Below are 22,856 nucleotides of genomic sequence, written 5' to 3' on the forward strand. Positions count from 1 at the left end.
AGACCCACCTTCACCTGAAACAACTAATCTTTTCCCCACCTACTCAAACACATCTTACTCCTGTGATAAAAGTTCACTGCTTCTACTAGCTTTCCTTCTGCACAATATATTTGTAATGCCTTGCACATAGCATCACTATCAATTGTATCACATGCTCTCTCCAGATCCATAAATGCCAAATACAAATACTTCTGTGTCTCTAAGTATTACACATTCTTCAAAGCAAACACCTGCTCCACACATCCTCTACCAATCCTGAAACCATTTTGTTCCTCACCAGTCTGATGCTTTGTGCATGCCACCATCATCTCAATCACCACTCTGCTTCTTATTTTACATACACACACACATATATATTTTTTTTTTTTTTTTTTTTTCATACTGTTCGCCATTTCCCGCATTAGCGAGGTAGCGTTAAGAACAGAGGACTGGGCCTCAGAGTAAATATCCTCGCCTGACCCCCTTCTCTGTTCCTACTTTTGGAAAATTAAAAAAAAAAAAACGAGAGGGAAGGATTTCCAGCCCCCCGCTCCCTTCCCTTTTTGTCGCCTTCTACAACACGCAGGGAATACGTGGGAAGTATTCTTTCTCCCCTATCCCCAGGGAATATATATATATATATATATATATATATATACATACATATATACATATATATATATATATATATACACACAATATATATAATAGGCTTAGGTAGCAGAGTTTTCGTCTCAACCGCATGAGATATTGCGGCTTTCAGACCAGTCCCTCCATGCAAGTCGTAATGGGACAACGCAACTCAAATGATTCTTTGTTGTTATCTATATATTTTCCTGCGGTGAACGCTACGCGTTAGCCCTGCGTTTTATCAAAATATCATCGAAAATACTTGCAAATAAGTGCTCCTCTCTCTGTCTGACATCACCAGTACCACAGTTACTTACTGCGCACACGTTCTTTGCATTCACTCTGACTCGTCGCAAGATCCCCAACACCTCCTCACCTCACTCTGCTGGTCGTCCTGTAGTCTCACCCCCCCCCTCTCCCCCCCCACATATATATATATATATATATATTTATTATTTATTATTTTTTATTATACTTTGTCGCTGTCTCCCGCGTTTGCGAGGTAGCGCAAGGAAACAGACGAAAGAAATGGCCCAACCCACCCCCATACACATGTATATACATACGTCCACACACGCAAATATACATACCTACACAGCTTTCCATGGCTTACCCCAGACGCTTCACATGCCCTGATTCAATCCACCGACAGCACGTCAACCCCGGTACACCACATCGCTCCAATTCACTCTATTCCTTGCCCTCCTTTCACCCTCCTGCATGTTCAGGCCCCGATCACACAAAATCTTTTTCACTCCATCTTTCCACCTCCAATTTGGTCTCCCACTTCTCCTCGTTCCCTCCACCTCCGACACAAATATCCTCGTGGTCAATCTTTCCTCACTCATTCTCTCCATGTGCCCAAACCATTTCAAAACACCCTCTTCTGCTCTCTCAACCACGCTCTTTTTATTTCCACACATCTCTCTTACCCTTACGTTACTTACTCGATCAAACCACCTCACACCACACATTGTCCTCAAACATCTCATTTCCAGCACATCCATCCTCCTGTGCACAACTCTATCCATAGCCCACGCCTCACAACCATACAACATTGTTGGAACCACTATTCCTTCAAACATACCCATTTTTGCTTTCCGAGATAATGTTCTCGACTTCCACACATTCTTCAAGGATCCCAGGATTTTCGCCCCCTCCCCCACCCTATGATCCACTTCCGCTTCCATGGTTCCATCCGCTGCCAGATCCACTCCCAGATATCTAAAACACTTTACTTCCTCCAGTTTTGCTCCATTCAAACTTACCTCCCAATTGACTTGACCCTCAACCCTACTGTACCTAATAACCTTGCTCTTAATCACATTTACTCTCAACTTTCTTCTTTCACACACTTTCCAAACTCAGTCACCAGCTTCTGCGTTTGCGAGGTAGCGTTAAGAACAGAGGACTGGGCCTTAGAGCGAATATCCTCACCTGGCCCCCTTCTCTGTTCCCTCTTTTGGAGAATTAAAAAAAAAACGATAGGGGAGGATTTCCAGCCACCCGCTCCCTCCCCTTTTAGTCGCTTTCTACGACACGTAGGGAATACGTGGGAAGTATTCTTTCTCCCCTATCCCCAGGGATATATATATATATATATATATATATATATATATATATATATATATATATATATATATATTTATATTTTTTTTTTTTTTTATACCTCGTCGCTGTCTCCCACGTTTGCGAGGTAGCGCAAGGAAACAGACGAAAGAAATGGCCCAACCCCCCCCCATACACATGTACATACACACGTCCACACACGCAAATATACATACCTACACAGCTTTCCATGGTTTACCCCGGACGCTTCACATGCCTTGATTCAATCCACTGACAGCACGTCAACCCCTGTATACCACATCGCTCCAATTCACTCTATTCCTTGCCCTCCTTTCACCCTCCTGCATGTTCAGGCCCCGATCACACAAAATCCTTTTCACTCCATCTTTCCACCTCCAATTTGGTCTCCCTCTTCTCCTCGTTCCCTCCACCTCCGACACATATATCCTCTTGGTCAATCTTACCTCACTCATTCTCTCCATTTGACCAAACCATTTCAAAACACCCTCTTCTGCTCTCTCAACCACGCTCTTTTTATTTCCACACATCTCTCTTACCCTTACATTACTTACTCGATCAAACCACCTCACACCACACATTGTCCTCAAACATCTCATTTCCAGCACATCCATCCTCCTGCGCACAACTCTATCCATAGTCCTCGCCTCGCAACCATACAACATTGTTGGAACCACTATTCCTTCAAACATACCCATTTTTGCTTTCCAAGATAATGTTCTCGACTTCCACACATTCTTCAAGGCTCCCAGAATTTTCGCCCCCTCCCCCACCCTATGATCCACTTCCGCTTCCATGGTTCCATCCGCTGCCAGATCCACTCCCAGATATCTAAAACACTTCACTTCCTCCAGTTTTTCTCCATTCAAACTCACCTCCCAATTGAATTGACCCTCAACCCTACTGTACCTAATAACCTTGCTCTTATTCACATTTACTCTTAACTTTCTTCTTTCACACACTTTACCAAATTCAGTCACCAGCTTCTGCAGTTTCTCACATGAATCAGCCACCAGCGCTGTATCATCAGCGAACAACAACTGACTCACTTCCCAAGCTCTCTCATCCCCAACAGACTTCATATATATATATATATATATATATATATATATATATATATATTCCCAATCACCAGTCCTCTTTCAGCACATAAATCTACAAGCTCTTCACCATTTCCATTTACAACACTGAACACCCCATGTATACCAATTATTCCCTCAACTGCCACATTACTCACCTTTGCATTCAAATCACCCATCACTATAACCCGGTCTCATGCATCAAAACCACCAACGCACTCATTTAGCTGCTCCCAAAACACTTGCCTCTCATGATCTTTCTTCTCATGCCTAGGTGCATATGCACCAATAATCACCCATCTCTCTCCATCAACTTTCAGTTTTACCCATATTAATCAAGAATTTACTTTCTTACATTCTATCACATACTCCCACAACTCCTGTTTCAGGAGTACTGCTACCTCTTCCCTTGCTCTTCTGGATGTGTGGATGTGTGGACCAGGTGTCTGCTTTGAAGAATGTATGAGAGAAATACTTAGAAAAGCAAATGGATTTGTATGTAGCATTTATGGATCTGGAGAAGGCATATGATAGAGTTGATAGAGATGCTCTGTGGAAGGTATTAAGAATATATGGTGTGGGAGGCAAGTTGTTAGAAGCAGTGAAAAGTTTTTATCGAGGATGTAAGGCATGTGTACGTGTAGGAAGAGAGGAAAGTGATTGGTTCTCAGTGAATGTAGGTTTGCGGCAGGGGTGTGTGATGTCTCCATGGTTGTTTAATTTGTTTATGGATGGGGTTGTTAGGGAGGTGAATGCAAGAGTTTTGGAAAGAGGGGCAAGTATGAAGTCTGTTGGGGATGAGAGAGCTTGGGAAGTGAGTCAGTTGTTGTTCGCTGATGATACAGCGCTGGTGGCGGATTCATGTGAGAAACTGCAGAAGCTGGTGACTGAGTTTGGTAAAGTGTGTGAAAGAAGAAAGTTAAGAGTAAATGTGAATACGAGCAAGGTTATTAGGTACAGTAGGGTTGAGGGTCAAGTCAATTGGGAGGTAAGTCTGAATGGAGAAAAACTGGAGGAAGTAAAGTGTTTTAGATATCTGGGAGTGGATCTGGCAGCGGATGGAACCATGGAAGCAGAAGTGGATCATAGGGTGGGGGAGGGGGCGAAAAATCTGGGAGCCTTGAAGAATGTGTGGAAGTCAAGAACATTATCTCGGAAAGCAAAAATGGGTATGTTTGAAGGAATAGTGGTTCCAACAATGTTGTATGGTTGCGAGGCGTGGGCTATGGATAGAGTTGTGCGCAGGAGGATGGATGTGCTGGAAATGAGATGTTTGAGGACAATGTGTGGTGTGAGGTGGTTTGATCGAGTAAGTAACGTAAGGGTAAGAGAGATGTGTGGAAATAAAAAGAGCGTGGTTGAGAGAGCAGAAGAGGGTGTTTTGAAATGGTTTGGGCACATGGAGAGAATGAGTGAGGAAAGATTGACCAAGAGGATATATGTGTCGGAGGTGGAGGGAACGAGGAGAAGAGGGAGACCAAATTGGAGGTGGAAAGATGGAGTGAAAAGGATTTTGTGTGATCGGGGCCTGAACATGCAGGAGGGTGAAAGGAGGGCAAGGAATAGAGTGAATTGGAGCGATGTGCTATACAGGGGTTGACGTGCTGTCAGTGGATTGAATCAAGGCATGTGAAGCGTCCGGGGTAAACCATGGAAAGCTGTGTAGGTATGTATATTTGCGTGTGTGGACGTGTGTATGTACATGTGTATGGGGGGGGTTGGGCCATTTCTTTCGTCTGTTTCCTTGCGCTACCTCGCAACCGCGGGAGACAGCGACGAGGTATAAAAAAAAAAAAAAAAAAAAAAATATATATATATATATATATATATATATATATATATATATATATTATATATTTTAAATGCTACATACAAATCCATTTGCTTTTCTAAGTATTTCTCACATACATTCTTCAAAGCAAACACCTGATCCACACATCCTCTACCACCTCTGAAACCACACTCCTGTTCCCCAATCTGATGCTCGGTACATGCCTTCACCCTCTCAATCAATACCCTCCCATATAATTTACCAGGAATACTCAACAAACTTATACCTCTGTAATTTGAGCACTCACTCTTATCCCCTTTGCCTTTGTACAATGGCACTATGCAAGCATTCCGCCAATCCTCAGGCACCTCACCATGAATCATACATACATTAAATAACCTTACCAACTAGTCAACAATACAGTCACCCCCATTTTTAATAAATTCCACTGCAATACCATCCAAACCCGCTGCCTTGCCGGCTTTCGTGTTCCGCAAAGCTTTTACTACCTCTTCTTTGTTTACCAAATCATTCTCCCTAGCCCTCTCACTTTGCACACCACCTCGACCAAAACACCCTATATCTGCTACTCTATCATCAACCACATTCAACAAACCTTCAAAATACTCACTCCATCTCTTTCTCACATCACCACTACTTTTTATCACCTCTCTATTAGCCCCCTTCCCTGAAGTTCCTCTTTGTTCCCTCGTCTTACGCACTTTATTTACCTCCTTCCAAAACATCTTATTCTCCCTAAAATTTAATGATACTCTCTCACCCCAACTCTCATTTGCCCTCTTTTTCACCTCTTGCACCTTTCTCTTGACCTCCTGCCTCTTTCTTTTATACATCTCCCACTCATTTACATTATTTCCCTGCAAAAATCATCCAAGTGCCTCTCTCTTCTCTTTCACTAATAATCTTACTTCTTCATCGCACCACTCACTACCCTTTCTAATCTGCCCACCTCCCACGCTTCTCATGCCACAAGCATCTTTTGCGCAAGCCATCACTGCTTCCCTAAATACATACCATTCCTCCCCCACTCCCCTTACTTTGTTCTCACGTTTTTCCATTCTGTACTCAGTCTCTCCACGTACTTCCTCACACAAGTCTCCTTCCCAAGCTCAATTACTCTCACCACTCTTTTCACCCCAACATTCTCTCTTCTTTTCTGAAAACCTCTCTCTCTCTCTCTCTCTCTCTCTCTCTCTCTCTCTCTCTCTCTCTATATATATATATATATATATATATAAAAAAAATATATATATATATATTTTTTTCATACTATTCACCATTTCCCGCATTAGCGAGGTAGTGTTAAGAACAGAGGACTGAGCCTTTGAGGGGATATCCTCACTTGGCCCCCTTCTCTGTTCCTCTTTTGGAAAATTAAAAAATGAGAGTGGATGATTTCCAGCCTCCCGCTCCCTCCCCTTTTAGTCGCCTTCTACGACAGGCATGGGCTATGGATGGGGTTGTGTGGAGGGGGTGGAGGTGTTGGAGATGAAGTGTTTGAGGACAATATGTGGTGTGAGGGTGGGAGAGATGTGTGGAAGTGGGGAGAGTGTGTTTGGGAGAGCAGAGGAGGGTGTGTTGGGGTGGTTTGGTCACGTGGAAAGATTGACAGGGAGGATGTGTGTGTCAGAGGTGGAGGGAGCAACGAGAGGCAGGAGACCAAACTGCAGGTGGGGGGATGGAGAGAAAAAGACTTTGAGTGATCGGGGCCTGAACACACAGGAGGGTGATGGGCTGCAGGAGACTTTAAAAACGTCCTGACAAGGCTGTATCATTCATTAAGAGTACATTCTTCTTATAGAATTCACTGCACCCTTGGGCTACACGAGCCATTTGAAACGTCCTTGATAACACCAGGACTCCTAGAAACTGGTCCCATGGTAATTATATAAATATATATGAAAAGGCAGTATCAAGTAATACAAACTAACCTTAGTTTAACATTCTCTAAATTGATTTATGTAGGTGTAACAGTTCTACAAACTGTGAGAAATCCATTTATGTGAACTTCATTGATATCAGAAACAAAAATATTTGCCACATTACTTCACTAAATAATTACCATGCCACATTGGCTCAGGTAAGGACTGAGATATAACTCTTTATGGACATCATAAAATGCATGGAATCTATTGTACCAAAAGTCAACTCAATACCTTACCTAATCTGCAACAAACGAACTCCACCACACCCCAATCTTAGTCTACCACAACATAACCAAGAGATGGGCAATAATCATAATATCAAATGAACAACCAGTTCAATCCGCTAGAAACAATGTCGTCATACGACTAAGCAAACCAACTTTAACGGCATCTGTCGGCAATATAATCAGCACCATCAGTGTAGTTTACCTATGAATGTCATTATGAGAAGTCAAGACAATTGCTCCCAATATTGAAAATTACAAGGAAACCTGGACTGTAGTTCTACGAGGGAAAGAATAGCAGTGACTGGAGATATGTGAGGGTAACTTGGCGTACGTTTTAGTCATGGAAAATATAATAACCTACCCGTTACTTTTGTTGCGTATGGTTTGGGCATTATTGCATCAGTAGTCGTAAAGGTTCCATTGTTTGGCTTTGAAAGGTGGAATTGCCTCGCATTCCGCACTGCAGTGGTTGCCACCCGCTGCATTGGTCTATATAACGTAGCCATTACCAATAACAGTAGAGCGGGACTTACTCCTACCGCAGGAACAGCCGCCCAACCTTGGAGCTCCTACCTCAGCTCCTCGAGCAGCACTTGCATAACTACGGAGACTTGGGTTTTTAAAATTGTCTCTCAGTCTCGTAGAACATTGAAAACAATTCCCCTTTAGATATGCCATATATCATTATTGATAATGCAGTTGTGTAGAGTGGATATTGTAGATCATTTGAAGACTATTAATAGATATTTCCACATTTCCTGTTCTTCTTAAAGCTACTTGAGGACAGTTGGGTAGGCGGATTAGATATAGCATGTCTACGGTCACATACACTAATAGAAAAAATCATACAACTACAAACTATACCAGAAAATATTTGTGTTTAGCTAATACAGATGTCTTCTACAGTATTTCAATATACCACTCGATAATTTGCAAGTTATATATGACAAAGTAGCAACGATTAATGAAATATAGTGATATAACGATGTATTTTGTGCCATCATACGTTTCTTTTTATTCCATAGGTATCTAATCTTAATTTTTTTTCCTGATGATAATAGATAAATCTTTAACTTTTCAATGAGGCAAACGTCATTATATCAGCTGACGGGATCAGCTGGCGGGCCAGTCAACCGCTGACTCACGTTGCGTTTTGCACCACTCCTCGAAAAACATGAGCCAAAGAAGTAACCATGAGTTTCTGTAAGTATATACAATTTCAGGATTATGCGATATGTGTAGATTATGCTACATTACAATCAAATTCCTTAAAGAATGTTAGTGGTAGTCAGTGGCTACGATCATAGAAATATGAACATATTTAGATAACTATCATGTTTAATATATGAGTCATTCTGGAATATGTTATGGATATGCTAAACAAGACATACAAGAATTAATTAGTTTAGTTCATTCTACGTCAAAAGGCAGAAAATTAAAAGGTTTTTCTTTGGTTCATTGTACTGCTGTTTTTATGGGTCCTTAAAAACTGGTTTAAAAAAATTATCTCGACATATGTGTAATCGTCAAACAGCCATACATTAGTGTTTGCTGCTAATGATCATAACAATTCCTTCAGTTTAGAAGAAAATACCCATGATTAAGAAATGTTATTTTTTGTAGCAGACCAGTTTCCCACCCTTTTAACACCAAATCTACATATTTTTCGCCTAAACGCAGAATCACTTTTACTTCTTGTTTGAGAGAATAATAACATACAAGAGGTACCAACTTTTGTGTAGGGATGAGGTAGCGCCCATATTTCATAAACCCGCTGAAATCAGTCACTAGAAAAGTTACAATAAGCAGGCTGAGGCAGGAGCGGGTTTTCCTGTTCTTCGTGTGCTATGTGGAAAAACGTTTGCCATATTGTTGAAATCAAAACAACAGGTTACCTTCAAATGTTCTTCATTGAGCTAAACAATTGATACTTTCTTTAAAAAACTTCATACAACCAATGGTAACTAAAGTTAACGAGGACTTTCAAACAAACGCAACCTTATTCACAGACGCCCCAAGGGAGGAAGCCAAAAGATTATTGAACATATCTTCAAAAGCGTTCTAGTATAACACCAGCCCAAACACTAAATAAACTCTCTTCGAGATATTGCATACAGTATTAATGCATTCTTATACTCCATACTCTTATCATCATTATCTACCCTCATTAATTACGTCCCATGCAAGTGAAGCTCTCTATGAAATTGAGTTAGGGACTCTTAGTCTCACCAGTTCTTAATCAAGTTAACACTGATAAAGATGAATGTTATATAAACACATCATTTGCAATAATATATCCTGGGGAACGTTAGATACATAGAATCTTTTTAATTCATCGTATCTAACGTAACAGACGCTACTATAGATTTGTTTTTTATCCAGATGGTTAATACAAGTTTATACATGGGTTGCTGTCAGCTTTTGTAAAATGCACCTAAGGACAGCCATTGCAAGTTATATAACAATGAAATAGGGGAAAAAGGATAGGGGTGGGGGGCCATGTAGAAAGCATCTCCCACTAAACAATATTCATCGGCATCTACAGCCAGAACCATAACTTAGCACTGCATAGGGTAATTTGCAGAGCATTTCCCATGTATGACTGAGGGAATGATGGAGTTAAGCATACTGATACCATATATATCTACCGTGACCTCAATGCCTACTTGACACGTCCGTATTTAGGATAATGAGCTCGGGTAGCACACTGCAATGTGCAATGAAGTGTTGATTGTGTAACGGTACGGGTAAACCATAAGTGGGTAAAGATGCAAATCTTCCACCTCATTATTGTCACCTAGCTGCATATGTAACCACAGCATACATGGTCAAGTAGCAGCACTCTCGATTATGCGGAACTTTTACTTCGACCTAGTCATAACCAGACAAATTTAGCTGACTAAAGCTTGTATCTTAAACTAAAAAACGTGGGTCATGTATGTGTATAGAGTGTGCTATATCCTTCCATTACCTGGAACACCTGAAGATGTTAAAGATTTATTTTGTTGGTAGATATAATATGACGTTGACAGCCTCAGTGACCCAGGCAACAGTTGGTAGATCTGAAGTCCACATAATAAGCTTATCACCAGATAACACCACAAGGTTAATGGTTTTATCAGCATTTTCCTTATTGATATGATATTATTCAGGACAAATACGCATCTGCCCGTTGTATCTTGGCTTAAAGCTATAATTATTTGTTCATCTTAATTTGACTTTGCTTGACTAGAAATGAAAATAACAAAATGTGTCCAAGGAAGGAAAATATAGGGAACGATATTTGTTTTCGACTATATTGATAGATTTGCCTGTACAGTAATTTGCATAACTTCATTCCTTAATGCTGCATACATACATACAATCTGAGTTAGGGTCGGATTCGCTGTGTGTCTAGTTATTTGATTTTTCAGGAAAGCGTTGTAAATTTTAAAGGATTTTTTGTATCTATTGTAATTTCATTTTCATGATGTGGTTTTGTCTTTGTTGCTGCAGACGAGATCATTTTCTGCGGGTACAGGTGGCTCTGGCGCTTAACATTGTTAGGGAGACGCCGCCTCACCTCACCCCACGCAGCTACACCACCAACCTCCTGGCTGTTCTGCGTCCCATGCTGTCCGTATACACAACAGAACCTCCCACGGTAGCAACCTTATCAAGCAAATCAAGTCCTTCAGCCACGGTAAGATTGCGCATCCCTGGAATTAAAACCTTGATCCAGCAAGCTCCTCATTCCATTTACCAGTAATGCAGTTATTTAATTTTATACATTTCAATCTATTCACTTTAATTGTTTGGGGGTTAGTACAGCTTATAATGTTAATATTTTAGTTTTGTTCAAACAAACAGGTCGCGGGCTATAGTCCAACCAGTCTTAGAGTGTGGTTCACTTCATATCTCATATAATCCATGTATACTTGTTCGAATCACATTTTGCACATTGCAAGCTGTAACTCCTTCGTCATCCAGGGAATGGTCTTTACCAACCATGGCAAGAGTCTCTCACCCACAATAATTCCTTAACCAATCATTTTATTAAAGTGTACAGATTTAAGTCGAGCATATGGGTGAATAACTGGAAAGGAGGAAGAAGGTAAGGCATAGAAAACGAGGAAGGAGGCAGTAAGATATAGAACAGAAGGAAGACGGCATGAAATAGACAGAAAAGAGCTTTGAAGAATTCCACCTAACGGTAAAGGGAAGAGAGCTGGCATCATGAATGTTTACAGTAGTGGGATTATTGGAAAGAAAACCATAAGTTAGTATACAGTTGATCTTGGAGGGATGAGGGGAGGTAAGAAATGGAAGGCTAAGAATCAGAAGCTTATACCAGACGCGAAGAAGACCTTTCCAAACAAGATGAACTGGAGATGAACTATAAATACGCACCACTAGACAATGGTGTTTTTAAAAGGTGTCGGAGAGTAGAAGAGTTGGAGTCTGCGTAGGGAATGTTAGTTTCTTGGCGAATATCAGGCACATCAAGAGTGAGGCAGGTTCCTTCGGAAGAGGGATGGAACCGACACACAGTTGCAGTATGAATCCTGTCTCACATTGTCTGTAGAGGCAGCAGGAGGCGTGGAGAGTCTTGTCACTGTGCTTAGAGCAATGTCCTCTGAATGTATCAGATAATGTGCGGAAAATATTTAATGGACATGGAACAGGATCAAGATGCAGTTTATTGTCTAATAAATACAGCATGAAGAGAAGTGGATGAAGAGGTCTTCGGGAACATCTGTGTTTTTCTGGGCATCCGTCCGGGTACAAGTGGCACGAGGTGATGCTGTGAATGCTTTTCTCGACTGTTGGCTGGAGGTACGGGTGTGTAGGAGTTGAAACATTTGAGAGGGTTTTCTTGAAGGGGTCTTGGGAGAGTGGTGACCGCGAAGTTAGGAAAAGTAGAGAGTATCACAGCTGGAGAGTAATATAGATCTTCGAGTTAACGTATTAGCAGAACATCATCAGTTTTGTTGTAGTATTATAGTAAGAATGTTCGCTGAATTCATATCATCTGCTTTTAGATAAAAGTCAAGTTGATATCTGATGCATCAGAGTCTTCAGTATTAAACAGAATGCGAGAAGCAAGTTATCATGAACTAAAAAGATTTCAGTTTGATTACAAAAGCTTCTCTGTGACTCATAAATGTTTATTCCCCCCCCCCCCTTTACATTGCGTATCAGTGAAGCTATTCCATTCATCCTCCCATTCAGCAGGTTGAGGATGGACGGCACCAGGCTAGCCACGAGCCAAAGTGGCAGCAGCAGCAAGCAACACACAGCTCCTTAGGCAACACCGCTCCCTCACCGAGCCAGGCTGGTGGGTGCCCTCTTGTTGACTGTGGACACGTATATCTATTTTTTTTTCTGGTATTACAGTATGAAGAATCTAAGTATAATTAAGATTAACATCCATTGAATCACCTGTAGAATACATTAATTTTCTATACAACAGGAATCATATGAATCAGAAATTACGATGGAAATAGTGTTGATTCTCAGTTTCCAATTATCTATCTTCAGAGGTAGAACGTAATGTTGCTTACCGAGTGAACACAAACAGACCACATCTTGTGGCTACGGCCGACAGTACCGCCTGCTCTTTCATCACAAGAAATATCCTCGGGCATCAGCCACAGGACCGCAAACCCAACGTGCTTATATCAGTCAAGCCGATCCAGAAGTTGATCGACCCCGTCGAAGATGTTGATGAACGTGTGGATAGCCAGTCTAATTCGGTTGAGTTATTGGAAGATGTGCCACAAGATGTCAGTAAACAAGGAGACACTCGTGTTACGGAAGGAATCTCTTGTGGTAATAGAAGTGAACATATAAGAGATCAAAGATCTGTTATTGTCCAAGACACCGTCACTCCTGTAACCATACAGAACATGCTTCCACGCACGGACATACCAGTCTCTATGGACGGAAAGGGTAAAGGTTCGAGCGACTGGATGACACTAAGTGGTCGAGCTTTAGACCTTGCCATCCATGATGGTCGAGTCGTGTCCCCCGACTCGACGTGTCGCACTGTGACAGCTGAGGACGGTGGCAGAGAAGACCTTGCGTCAAGTCCTCCACACTTAAGACAGCAACAGACAGGAACATTCTGTACATTCCGTCCAAACATTATGTACGTACCCTCGTCTTTACCTGCCGGTTATATACGTCCATCCGGTATACCACCATCCTCTCTACCTGAGTGTCTTACGGCTGCAGATTATCCAGGCACACAGGGCGTCCGTGTGTCCTCGTTCGAAACATTCCATGACCCCACCAGTAGCAGTAGTGACTCCAGTCATAGAGACCTAGGGCGAGACCCACTCACCGGGCAGGTCAACACAAATGTTGACCACAGCAGAAGGATCAGCAACATCACGGAGGACTCTACCACTGGGAGAAACAACACAGACGAAGGCTTCAGCACAAGGAATGGACGTAATGTGATGGTAAGGGACGCGGATGTCTTCATGAGGAACAGACACACCTCGGGCAACTCCCGCAGGAGGAATGACAATACTCCAGACAGTTCGTCCAATAGAAATGTGAGGGATGCCCCGGTTTCTGGTCAGACAGGTGATGATGGGGTGGCGCCAGCTGAGGACCAGCAGGGTGACCCAAGCAGGATCTGCAGATTGTCACTGGAGGAGGTCATGCAAGAGTTGCACTCGGGACTGAGGGGCGCCTACCACGGAGCTGCCCATGACTGGAACAAGTGTTACCACAGTATCAATGTAAGTATAAAACCTTCTGTGTGACACTAATATTTTTTTTTTTTGCCCTACAATATATACAATTAAAAGGAAAATATCTAACATGATACAAAAAGAGTAAGAAGTTCAGTGAGTCTTGATATGGAGGCACGAAAGTGGTAGAATATTTCATGATTAAGTGATGCGTTACAGTACTTTGCTCATGGGGGAAACACTTCCAAACATATGATCTACGTCCGTCTGGTGATATTCAGTCACCGCTACCACACGTCCGGGACGGTCACCTCTTCCCTGCCACCGGTCGTCCCTCCAGCCTCTAGTTCCATAACCTCCGCGCCCTTTACCTCATCTCTAACCTTTATAACATACCCCCGTCACTGCACGTTTAACTGCCACGTCTCGTGATGATAATAGACCTCCCAGTTCCACCAGTGTTTAACTAAAAATACTTCTGGCATTGTTTACGCATTTTGGGGAAGTCCAAGTCATTTGATGTTTAGTACACGGCATAATGATTCTATTCCTTCCGGTGTATCCCTTCACCTTGTGAATTACTATTTTTTTCCTTTATTTTTCTTTCACTATATATATATATATATATATATATATATATATATATATATATATATATATATATTTTTTTTTTTTTTTTTTTTTTTTTTTTTTTGCCGCTGTCTCCCGTGTTTGCGAGGTAGCGCAAGGAAACAGACGAAAGAAATGGCCCAACCCACCCCCATACACATGTATATACATACGTCCACACACGCAAATATACATACCTATATATATATATATATATATATATATATATATATATATATATATATATATATATATATATATATATTAGTCTGTTAAGACTAACATAAAGGTAAGTCCCAGTTAACTCTGTCAACTTGGCGGGGTTCCTGATCCACACCGTCGGCCAAGTGGTATGTGTGTGTGTATATATATATAATCTTCCCTCCTGTCCTGGAGCACTTGACAACACTACCTTGGCTTGGTAATGGGTTATATGGGAATAAAGTAAACTACTGAACCACAGACGCCACCTATTACTTGATTCTTAGTCTGTACCATAAATGCACACACACACTCACACACACACACACACATATATATATATATATATATATATATATATATATATATATATATATATATATATATATATATATATATGTATATATATAAATATATATATATATATATCTTTTTTCTTTTAAACTATTCGCCATTTCCCGCGTTAGCGAGGTAGCGTTAAGAACAGAGGACTGGGCCTTTTTTGGAATATCCTCACCTGGCCCCCTCTGTTCCTTCTTTTGGAAAATTAAAAAAAAAAAAAAAAGAGTAGGATTTCCAGCACCCCGCTCCCTCCCCTTTTAGTCGCCTTCTACGACACGCAGGGAATACGTGGGAAGTATTCTTAATCCCCTATCCCCAGGGATAATATATATATATATATATATATATATATATATATATATATAATGTTACTCTCCCCCCAGCCCTCATTTGCCCTCTTTTTCAACCTTGCACCTTCCTCTTGACCTCCTGCCGCTTTGTTTTATACATCTCCCAGTCATTTGCATTCCATCTTTGTAAGTATCGTCAAACGTCTCTCTTTTCTCTTTCACTAATAACTTTACTTCTTCATTCCACCACCACCACTCACGACCTTTTCTAATCTGCCCACCTTGATGTGGATGGGGAGCTGTGGTGACGGTGTATTACACATGACATGTTATCATGAATCCATTGAGCAGGACGGTGCGACCCTTGAACACGACGGTACAAACCATCAGCAGTGGATGCAAAGGTCGTGCCGTTGTTCTCCAGGTTTGTATCGTCGTTACCAAAGATCGAACGACCCGTCGGACTTAAGGGTCGTACCGTCCTGCTCAAATGGTTAAGAAATAAGGAAAATTACCATTCGATTACAGTTTTCACGGTGGAGTTATCCTGAGCAATGTGTAGTGAAGGTTGCCTCGCCCTACAGGTAGTGCGTGGGGCGCTCAGACGGGCGGACAGCCGGTGCGGGAGGTTCGTGGAGGGTTTGTGCGTGTCCTTCCTGGAGGCGGTGCTGGCAACGCTGGCCTCCGCTACCCCCATACACCCCCCCTCACTTTGGGTAACTACACCCCCTCTCCACACCAGTACTTATCTCGTACCATCTCTGGCATGACATACCTTTCGATATCTTTGTCCCACTTAGAGTTATCGTATATTTAGCTACGTGCCAGATTTAACTGTCATGTGCCTTATTTAGTTATATCACACCTGTGGTCATGAGAAATGTTGCAAGTTTTAGATGTTCCTCAACCTTGTTTCCTTACCATACACACACACACAATCTTATTTACCTTCGTAAATATAGTCAAGGAATGCCGACAGTCCGTAATTATTGTACATAACGTTTCAGTCTAACAAAGCTATTTAGAGCGAAAGGTTTTAATTTTCAGTAAAGGATCCCTGAAAAAAAACTGTTTCTTTAGTTTTGGTGAAACTGCTGCGTAGTAGCACCGCTGGAGGGCGCGTCTTAACCTGACAGTAATAGCGCCTAAATATGCAAGGTTGGAGGCACCCGAGGAAACACACACACACTCAAGTTTGATCACCGCATCTGAAGAAACACAGAGCTGTTGGAGAAGGTGCAGATGAGGGCAACAGATTTGATGCCAAATTCAATAGGACTAAGCTACAACAAAAAGGCTTTCAGTTTGCCCACAGTAGAGAGAAGCGCGAGGGGTGACCTGATCATGACTTTCAGTTTCTTCAAAGGTTGACGACTCAGATACTGAGGAGTTTGTCGAGAGATGAAAAGGGAATTTATAACCAGAAGACATTATATAAGAAATAAACAAGAGTTGTTGGGAAATTACATAAAGAATTGCTTTTGATATGAGTAGTGGATGAATGGGATATACTGGATGATGATGTTATGAATACAGACGGCATACACAACTTTGAAAAGCTGTAAGTTAGATGAGAAAGTGTAGACCTCCATTCCTGTGCAGTGCAAATGAGTATTGACACATGCAGTGTCCACCATCAGTGATCAGGTTTATGACTGAGCTCAGGCAGAGGAACAGTGAAGTGAAGGCAGGTTGTGACTGTTGCTTCCCTAGGGAACATCGTAGATGTCTTCCTGTGAGAGGTACTTCAAGGTCGAGAAAGTGCCGGGCGTCTGCCAAGAGAACCACGCGGGGAGTGAGGTAAATGAATGGCAGAATTGTATCTCTATACACAGACTAGGTGATCACAAAACCATGTATGTAAGACCATGATTCTTGATTCTGTGTATCGCCAGTTTCTGTCGGCTAGTTGGCAAGTTGACGGATCTAAATGTAAGAAATATAGAAAGGTTCGCAGGGCGATTATAAACTGAGACAAGGCCTTTGATATCAACGCTTACAATAACGTGCTTTAAACAATTTAGAATTCCCATCTAAATTTTAAAGGAAACTTTAACTGGGTGGAAAATGACGTTATTGTGAAGGCAAAGAGTAAATAAAGTAATGAGTGGAGTCCCTCAGGGCCCGGTATTAGGAGCACGGTGTTTTCTGTTCTGTATGACTGTCATGCCACAGGTGTCTTTAATAATACCTGAATGTGTGCTGACGATGCCAAGCTTCTAAATGAAGTGCAGAGCTCTCGAGAAATTATAAAAAATATATAAATGAAATCTAAACAAGACGCTGTAGTGTTCACATATATGGTTACAGGTATTCATTTAGACTGAATGGAAATTGGAAATGAAACCAGATTGAATTTCGAGTTGGACAGAAATTACCTCATGATATATACTCGAGAGTTGACACTGTATCATCCATCATGGAGTCACACGAAGAGATTGATCTATATGTCCAAATTGTCCTTTAGGTACGAGGATGAACTGCTCAGGGCAACCTCAATGACGTCTGTCCAACTCGAGAGGGTACACCGTCATCTTGGTCTCACTTACTCGAGGGAACGTGTATAAAGAGGAAGCTGGTGATGGAGGTCCATCGCAAGCATGAGACGGAAAAAAGTGGCAGGGTTGATTGGCAAGAGAAGTCATCAGCGTAACCTCAATAGAGGAAAGGAAGACATGAGTACTGTCAGGTTCCAAAGGGGTCCTGCTGACTACGCCGCCAACCACTTCCTCAAGTAAGGGTCGTCTGTCTAGCTGTGTGACACAAGTGGAAATTATTAAGCATAAAAATGAGTCACTAGGAAGAGCTTGATCAGTGGACATGTAAACACAAGGTAAGCGAGGAGCGCTTAGATACAACTAGCATTGAGAAATATAAGAACCAATGCGGTATAGACGTGAGGTGCGAATGAATAGGGCCGGCGAGTGTAAACCCTCTAGCCTTAACTACAAGTTGTTAATAGTTATACCTACATATACACTGGGAAACAATATAGAATGTACTGATGCACCAGCACTTCTGAACATCTTTTACGTATATATTGGGACAATTTCCATGCGAATCAGTGTGTCACTCATGACCTTACTAAAAGCTCCTGCAGCGCAAGGCTGCGCTAATTCCAGTTGTAGGGAAATGTAGGACTCCCCTGGAATGACAAGTTCTTTGATGAGATTACTCAGATACAACCTTGTTGAAAGTGACTTTTTGTCGCGGTGTAACCTCGTGTAGGCGGAGTTTAGTAACACTCACACACACACACACACGTGTGTGTGTGTGGATCTTACCGGACTCGAACAGCTTAAGCTTACAATGTTTATAGAGTCATCTTTGACGAAGCTGTCATCATTCATTGGCGAAACTAAGTAGTCTCGTCATAGAACTCGCTTCAAAAGAGTCCATCCTGTCCCTGCTACTGAGTGTAGTGCAGCCTTGAAGTTGCAGGAACCTTTGAAGACGTTCTGAGTTTATGCTGTAGTAATTATAATGATAATAATTGTAGTAATGATGATAGCAATAATAAAGTATGCGTATGTTTGTGTTTATCTTTTTTTCTTTCTTTTTTTTTTTTTAGTGGTGTGTAATTGAGGCGTCGGTGAGAGCTCTGGTTGTGGTGAGCACTTGGCCGCCCCTGCTGGTGAGAGCTGGCAACGTCATCCTGGAGGTCCTGGTTGATGTATGTCACAAGGTGTGCACGTGGCTGTCAGGTCTGTGCTTTTGTTATTCATTCCAGGTATTTTAAGGTGTAACGTTTGCGTCGTCACACCTCTGTCAGTATCAGATTGCATGCTTTCACGCAGTCAGGGTTACGATATCTTGCAGATGCATATTTCTATGATAACTTGGTTACGTAAACTTGTAAAAAAAAAAAAAGAGGAAATAACAGGGTAGCGCCATACACCGCCCAGTCGTTTGTGTGCCTCTCTTGATCCTTGTAGCCTTCTTCACATGACAGACATTCTCAGCCTCCTCTGTTTGCTGATCATAAAGGTGTAAATTTCCTGTTGCAAGGGATATACGTAGAGATGACTGTGCTGGACAGTTTACTTAGTTAACTGGAAAACAAGGCACACAAGGAAGTATGGGCGGAGCGAAGAAGCATATATTACTATGGTAATAAGAAGAGGATGTGTGAGGGATACTGCAGAGTCTGCATATACGAGTCCACATCAACTCTTGGCATTGCTGGTTGTATGTTCCTGATCTACTCTGTGAAACTGGGTGAAGAATAATGGTTACTAAACACGGAGATATATTGTTCATGTTTTGTAAAGAGGTTTCTGTCCCAGCAGGAGATTGCGAAGCAAGGCACGAGCAGTTGGCGGAGGTGGCGTACGCCTTGGCCGGGGCTCTAAGAACGATTGTTAACCAGGCCTGCTATACCCTTGGTAAGAGCACTTTGCCCTTTACTAATGTATGTATCTTCTAAACTGCTCCACTGAAAAAAGGGATATGTGAATGTATAAACCATGAATATATTCAATTCCTTGTCTGTATAGCAGAGAGGGGATATTACACAAGAAAGCCCCAACTTATGATCTTCCTTAATGTGTCACAACATTTTAGTCCGAATTGGTCAGTAGTTCTTTACATATTTCCGAAAAAGTATCTTTCTTAGTTTTGTTCTATGGACTCTGGTTGTTGTATCTGCATCATTGGAAGAACTGTTCACAGTTAACATCATCAAGGTATTGTAAAAATTGCATTTTATGATAGATCCCTTTTAGTCTTTTCCACGGTGAACAAATGGATGTCCTCTAACTTCTTGCTTTATCTCAGCTCTCCTGATTCTGGCACCATTTTTGTGGTTTTTTGGAACATCGCAGTTCTTCATGTTTTTATAAGTACCATTGGTGACCAAGCCCAAGAGTCACATTGACAATTAGTTTAGGTCTAATATATGGTGCGAGCAGTTTCCTGAATATTTCCTTATCCTTGTGCTTGAATGCAGTTCTGATATTTGCTGACATACACCGTAATCACATACTTTTATGAATTACTTCAGCATGGCATAAAGATTAAAAACGTGTAAATCAGAGGATAAGCTTTTCACATATTGGTCTTGTCCCCCATCCAACACATCAGTCATGGAATTTCAGATAGTTTCGCAGGGCCAGTGCCCCCTGCCTTTGGAAACCTAATTTCAAATTACCTTATGATCTGTTAGCTATTATCCTCGAGTCGAAAACCTCTTGGGACAAATAATAAGAGTAATTTCAGCATGTTGTTGTCCACTGGCGTTCCAGTAGTCGCAATTACGCATTCCATTTTAGCGCACACGATGTTGGCTAATTTCTATGTTCTTAGGCTGTATTTTAAGTAATCTCAGATATCACTGTTTGAATATAGTATGTCTTTGAAATCCCTTATTATCTCCGATGATGAGATTAATTTCCATTGCATAAAATCATAACGTCTTCCTTTTTTAAGTAAACGTTACTTCTCGATATATCGTATGAGAAATGGAATCTTGATATCTCGAAGAGGTTTTATTTATCTCTGAGACTTGTAGCTAATTCCTCGTTTTTCCAGGCAAGACTCCACCAACAACTGCAGCTGGAGTTGCAATAACTGCATTAGACTCTTCTCCAAGTTCTCCTGTTAAGGAAAAATCGTCCATTGACGCTGCTTTGGAAGCGTTAAGCTCTGCCATGGATATATATACAACCATTCCAAGGTGGATAGATCCCGCTGAGGACCTGTACCTTGTGCAGACAGCCGGGAGAGACGCCTCTCACGTAGCGGCACCAACAGACAGGATGGTGAGAACAGACGGCCAGTCGCAGAGCAGGGAAGGAGCCATCAAAGCTGCCCTGGCTCTGCTTGCCCCACAGCCCCGTCACGAGTATGCTGATCAAGACATTCCCAGTACCAGAGGCTCCCTGGCGGAGGCGCCGCCACGCAAGACTGCGCCCACACTCAATCCACCGGAAGCAGCAGCCCTCGAGTGGAACTTACTATACTGGAGATCAGTGATCAAGGACGAGTGTACGTTGCTCTCAGAAGTCCTCCCCATGTTTGTATTCCAGGTGGCAGAAATTATTCAGATTATTGATCATTGTTGCGACTGATTATCTTTTTTATTGTTTTGATGTTAACTAGATTATCCATTAAGAAAATTTAAAAGAAATAAATTTTGTTGATTTCCATAACTCTACGTAATAGTATAATACTTGACTCCTTGATCACGCTAGTATGATCATCGATAGTGTCCGGAAAAAGCATTGTCCTATCGCCATGTATTTTCACCGGTGATACATGGCTAAGGTCTATTGTGGGCACAAGCATATAACACTCAAGGTGAAACCATCATACATTTCTAGTAGTTCAGACTTTTGTTTATAGCGGTGCGAGCACCAGCAAACGGCCTCACAGTGCCTCAGGCTATCTTGAGGTAAGACTTCTTCCTGGCTTCCACTACATTTTGGGAATTTTGCTTTTGGGTGCTGTATTTCTTTTACCTGTGCTTCGCGATGGTATTTTTTTTTAGTTCAAAAAACTTTTTGCTTTAAAATTGAAAGATAAGATATTCAAACACTTCTATACTTGAAACAATCATGGAAAATTTATCGTAATGCTCTTAGTCACCGATACATACCAGTAAATACTATGCAAAGGATCAGTAAATATTTGAAATTGAATTCATTTAACAGCTTGATTAGGTGTTATTAAGAGGAATAAATGTTATTTCAACGCCAGATTTATATTCAGCATGAAAAATACTTCTTATAATGAGTTTTTAAAGGAAATCTTATATTCTGAGGAAAATACCAAAAATTGAAGGTAACAGTTACATTGGCGTATCCAGGGTATGGCAGTTGGGGCAGGTTCCCTGGGCGCCATCAACAGGTTTGGTTTTTGACATACCCGATCAACATTTTTAACGGTTTGGTTTTGTGAGATAAAAAAGAAGCTCGCCTACTTTTCAACTAGAGTAATATTTTTCTACTGTCAGTTGCATTACTGCTTCTACGTTACAATTTTGATCAAGTAAGTCTTTAAGAGTTTATATAGATTCAAGTTTGGCCTAATTCTTCAACAGTTTATAATTACACTGTATATATTTTATATACATCCACTGTATGTACATTTTTAATCAAGCCAGGGGTGCAATTTCAGTGCTTGCTATTGGCGCTATTTCCTCTAGATACGCCCCTGGTTCAAAGGTTGATGGCCAATTCGTCAACGTCTGCATTCGACTGAATCTTTACTGTACAATGATGTTATTTTCGGCCCTCCGAGGGCGCAAGTTTGCTAGCTTGTCTGTCGAAAAGTCGTCTCGCTTTTCAAGAAACTCGTCTGCATACTTGTTCTTAAAGCCTAAGAGTTTAGTAAGTAACTGACACAGACTAATGGCATTTTGAAGTAGTTTGATATAAACCAGTATATCATTAACCACCTGAGAAACCATACCAAATATTTTGGTGACCTGAATGTCTGGAAGTGGTGAAACGGGTGGCACAGCGAGCTAGTACCTCATACCTTCGAAGAAATTGATATATATTGGAATAATGA

At 41.4% G+C, this 22,856-nt stretch overlaps 1 protein-coding gene across 3 annotated transcripts; it reads left to right on the plus strand.

Moving 5' to 3' along the window:
• Positions 1-8,067: 8,067 nt before the first annotated feature.
• Positions 8,068-21,498, plus strand: LOC139755324 (uncharacterized). 3 transcript variants are annotated; one of them, XM_071673469.1, is made up of 8 exons: positions 8,068-8,422; positions 10,715-10,901; positions 12,434-12,536; positions 12,740-13,950; positions 15,929-16,060; positions 18,916-19,048; positions 19,634-19,729; positions 20,874-21,498. In XM_071673469.1, exons 1-8 carry the CDS (start codon positions 8,394-8,396, stop codon positions 21,410-21,412), a joined length of 2,430 nt encoding a protein of 809 aa, XP_071529570.1. In that variant the 5' UTR covers positions 8,068-8,393; the 3' UTR covers positions 21,413-21,498. The 3 variants fall into 3 exon arrangements, with proteins under 3 accessions (XP_071529570.1, XP_071529571.1, XP_071529569.1); XM_071673468.1 differs by having other exon boundaries at positions 8,069-8,422; positions 12,431-12,536; XM_071673470.1 differs by lacking the exon at positions 15,929-16,060 and having other exon boundaries at positions 12,431-12,536.
• Positions 21,499-22,856: the final 1,358 nt, after the last annotated feature.

The sequence above is a fragment of the Panulirus ornatus genome, chromosome 19, assembly GCF_036320965.1.
Source record: "Panulirus ornatus isolate Po-2019 chromosome 19, ASM3632096v1, whole genome shotgun sequence".
Lineage (NCBI taxonomy): Eukaryota > Metazoa > Arthropoda > Malacostraca > Decapoda > Palinuridae > Panulirus > Panulirus ornatus.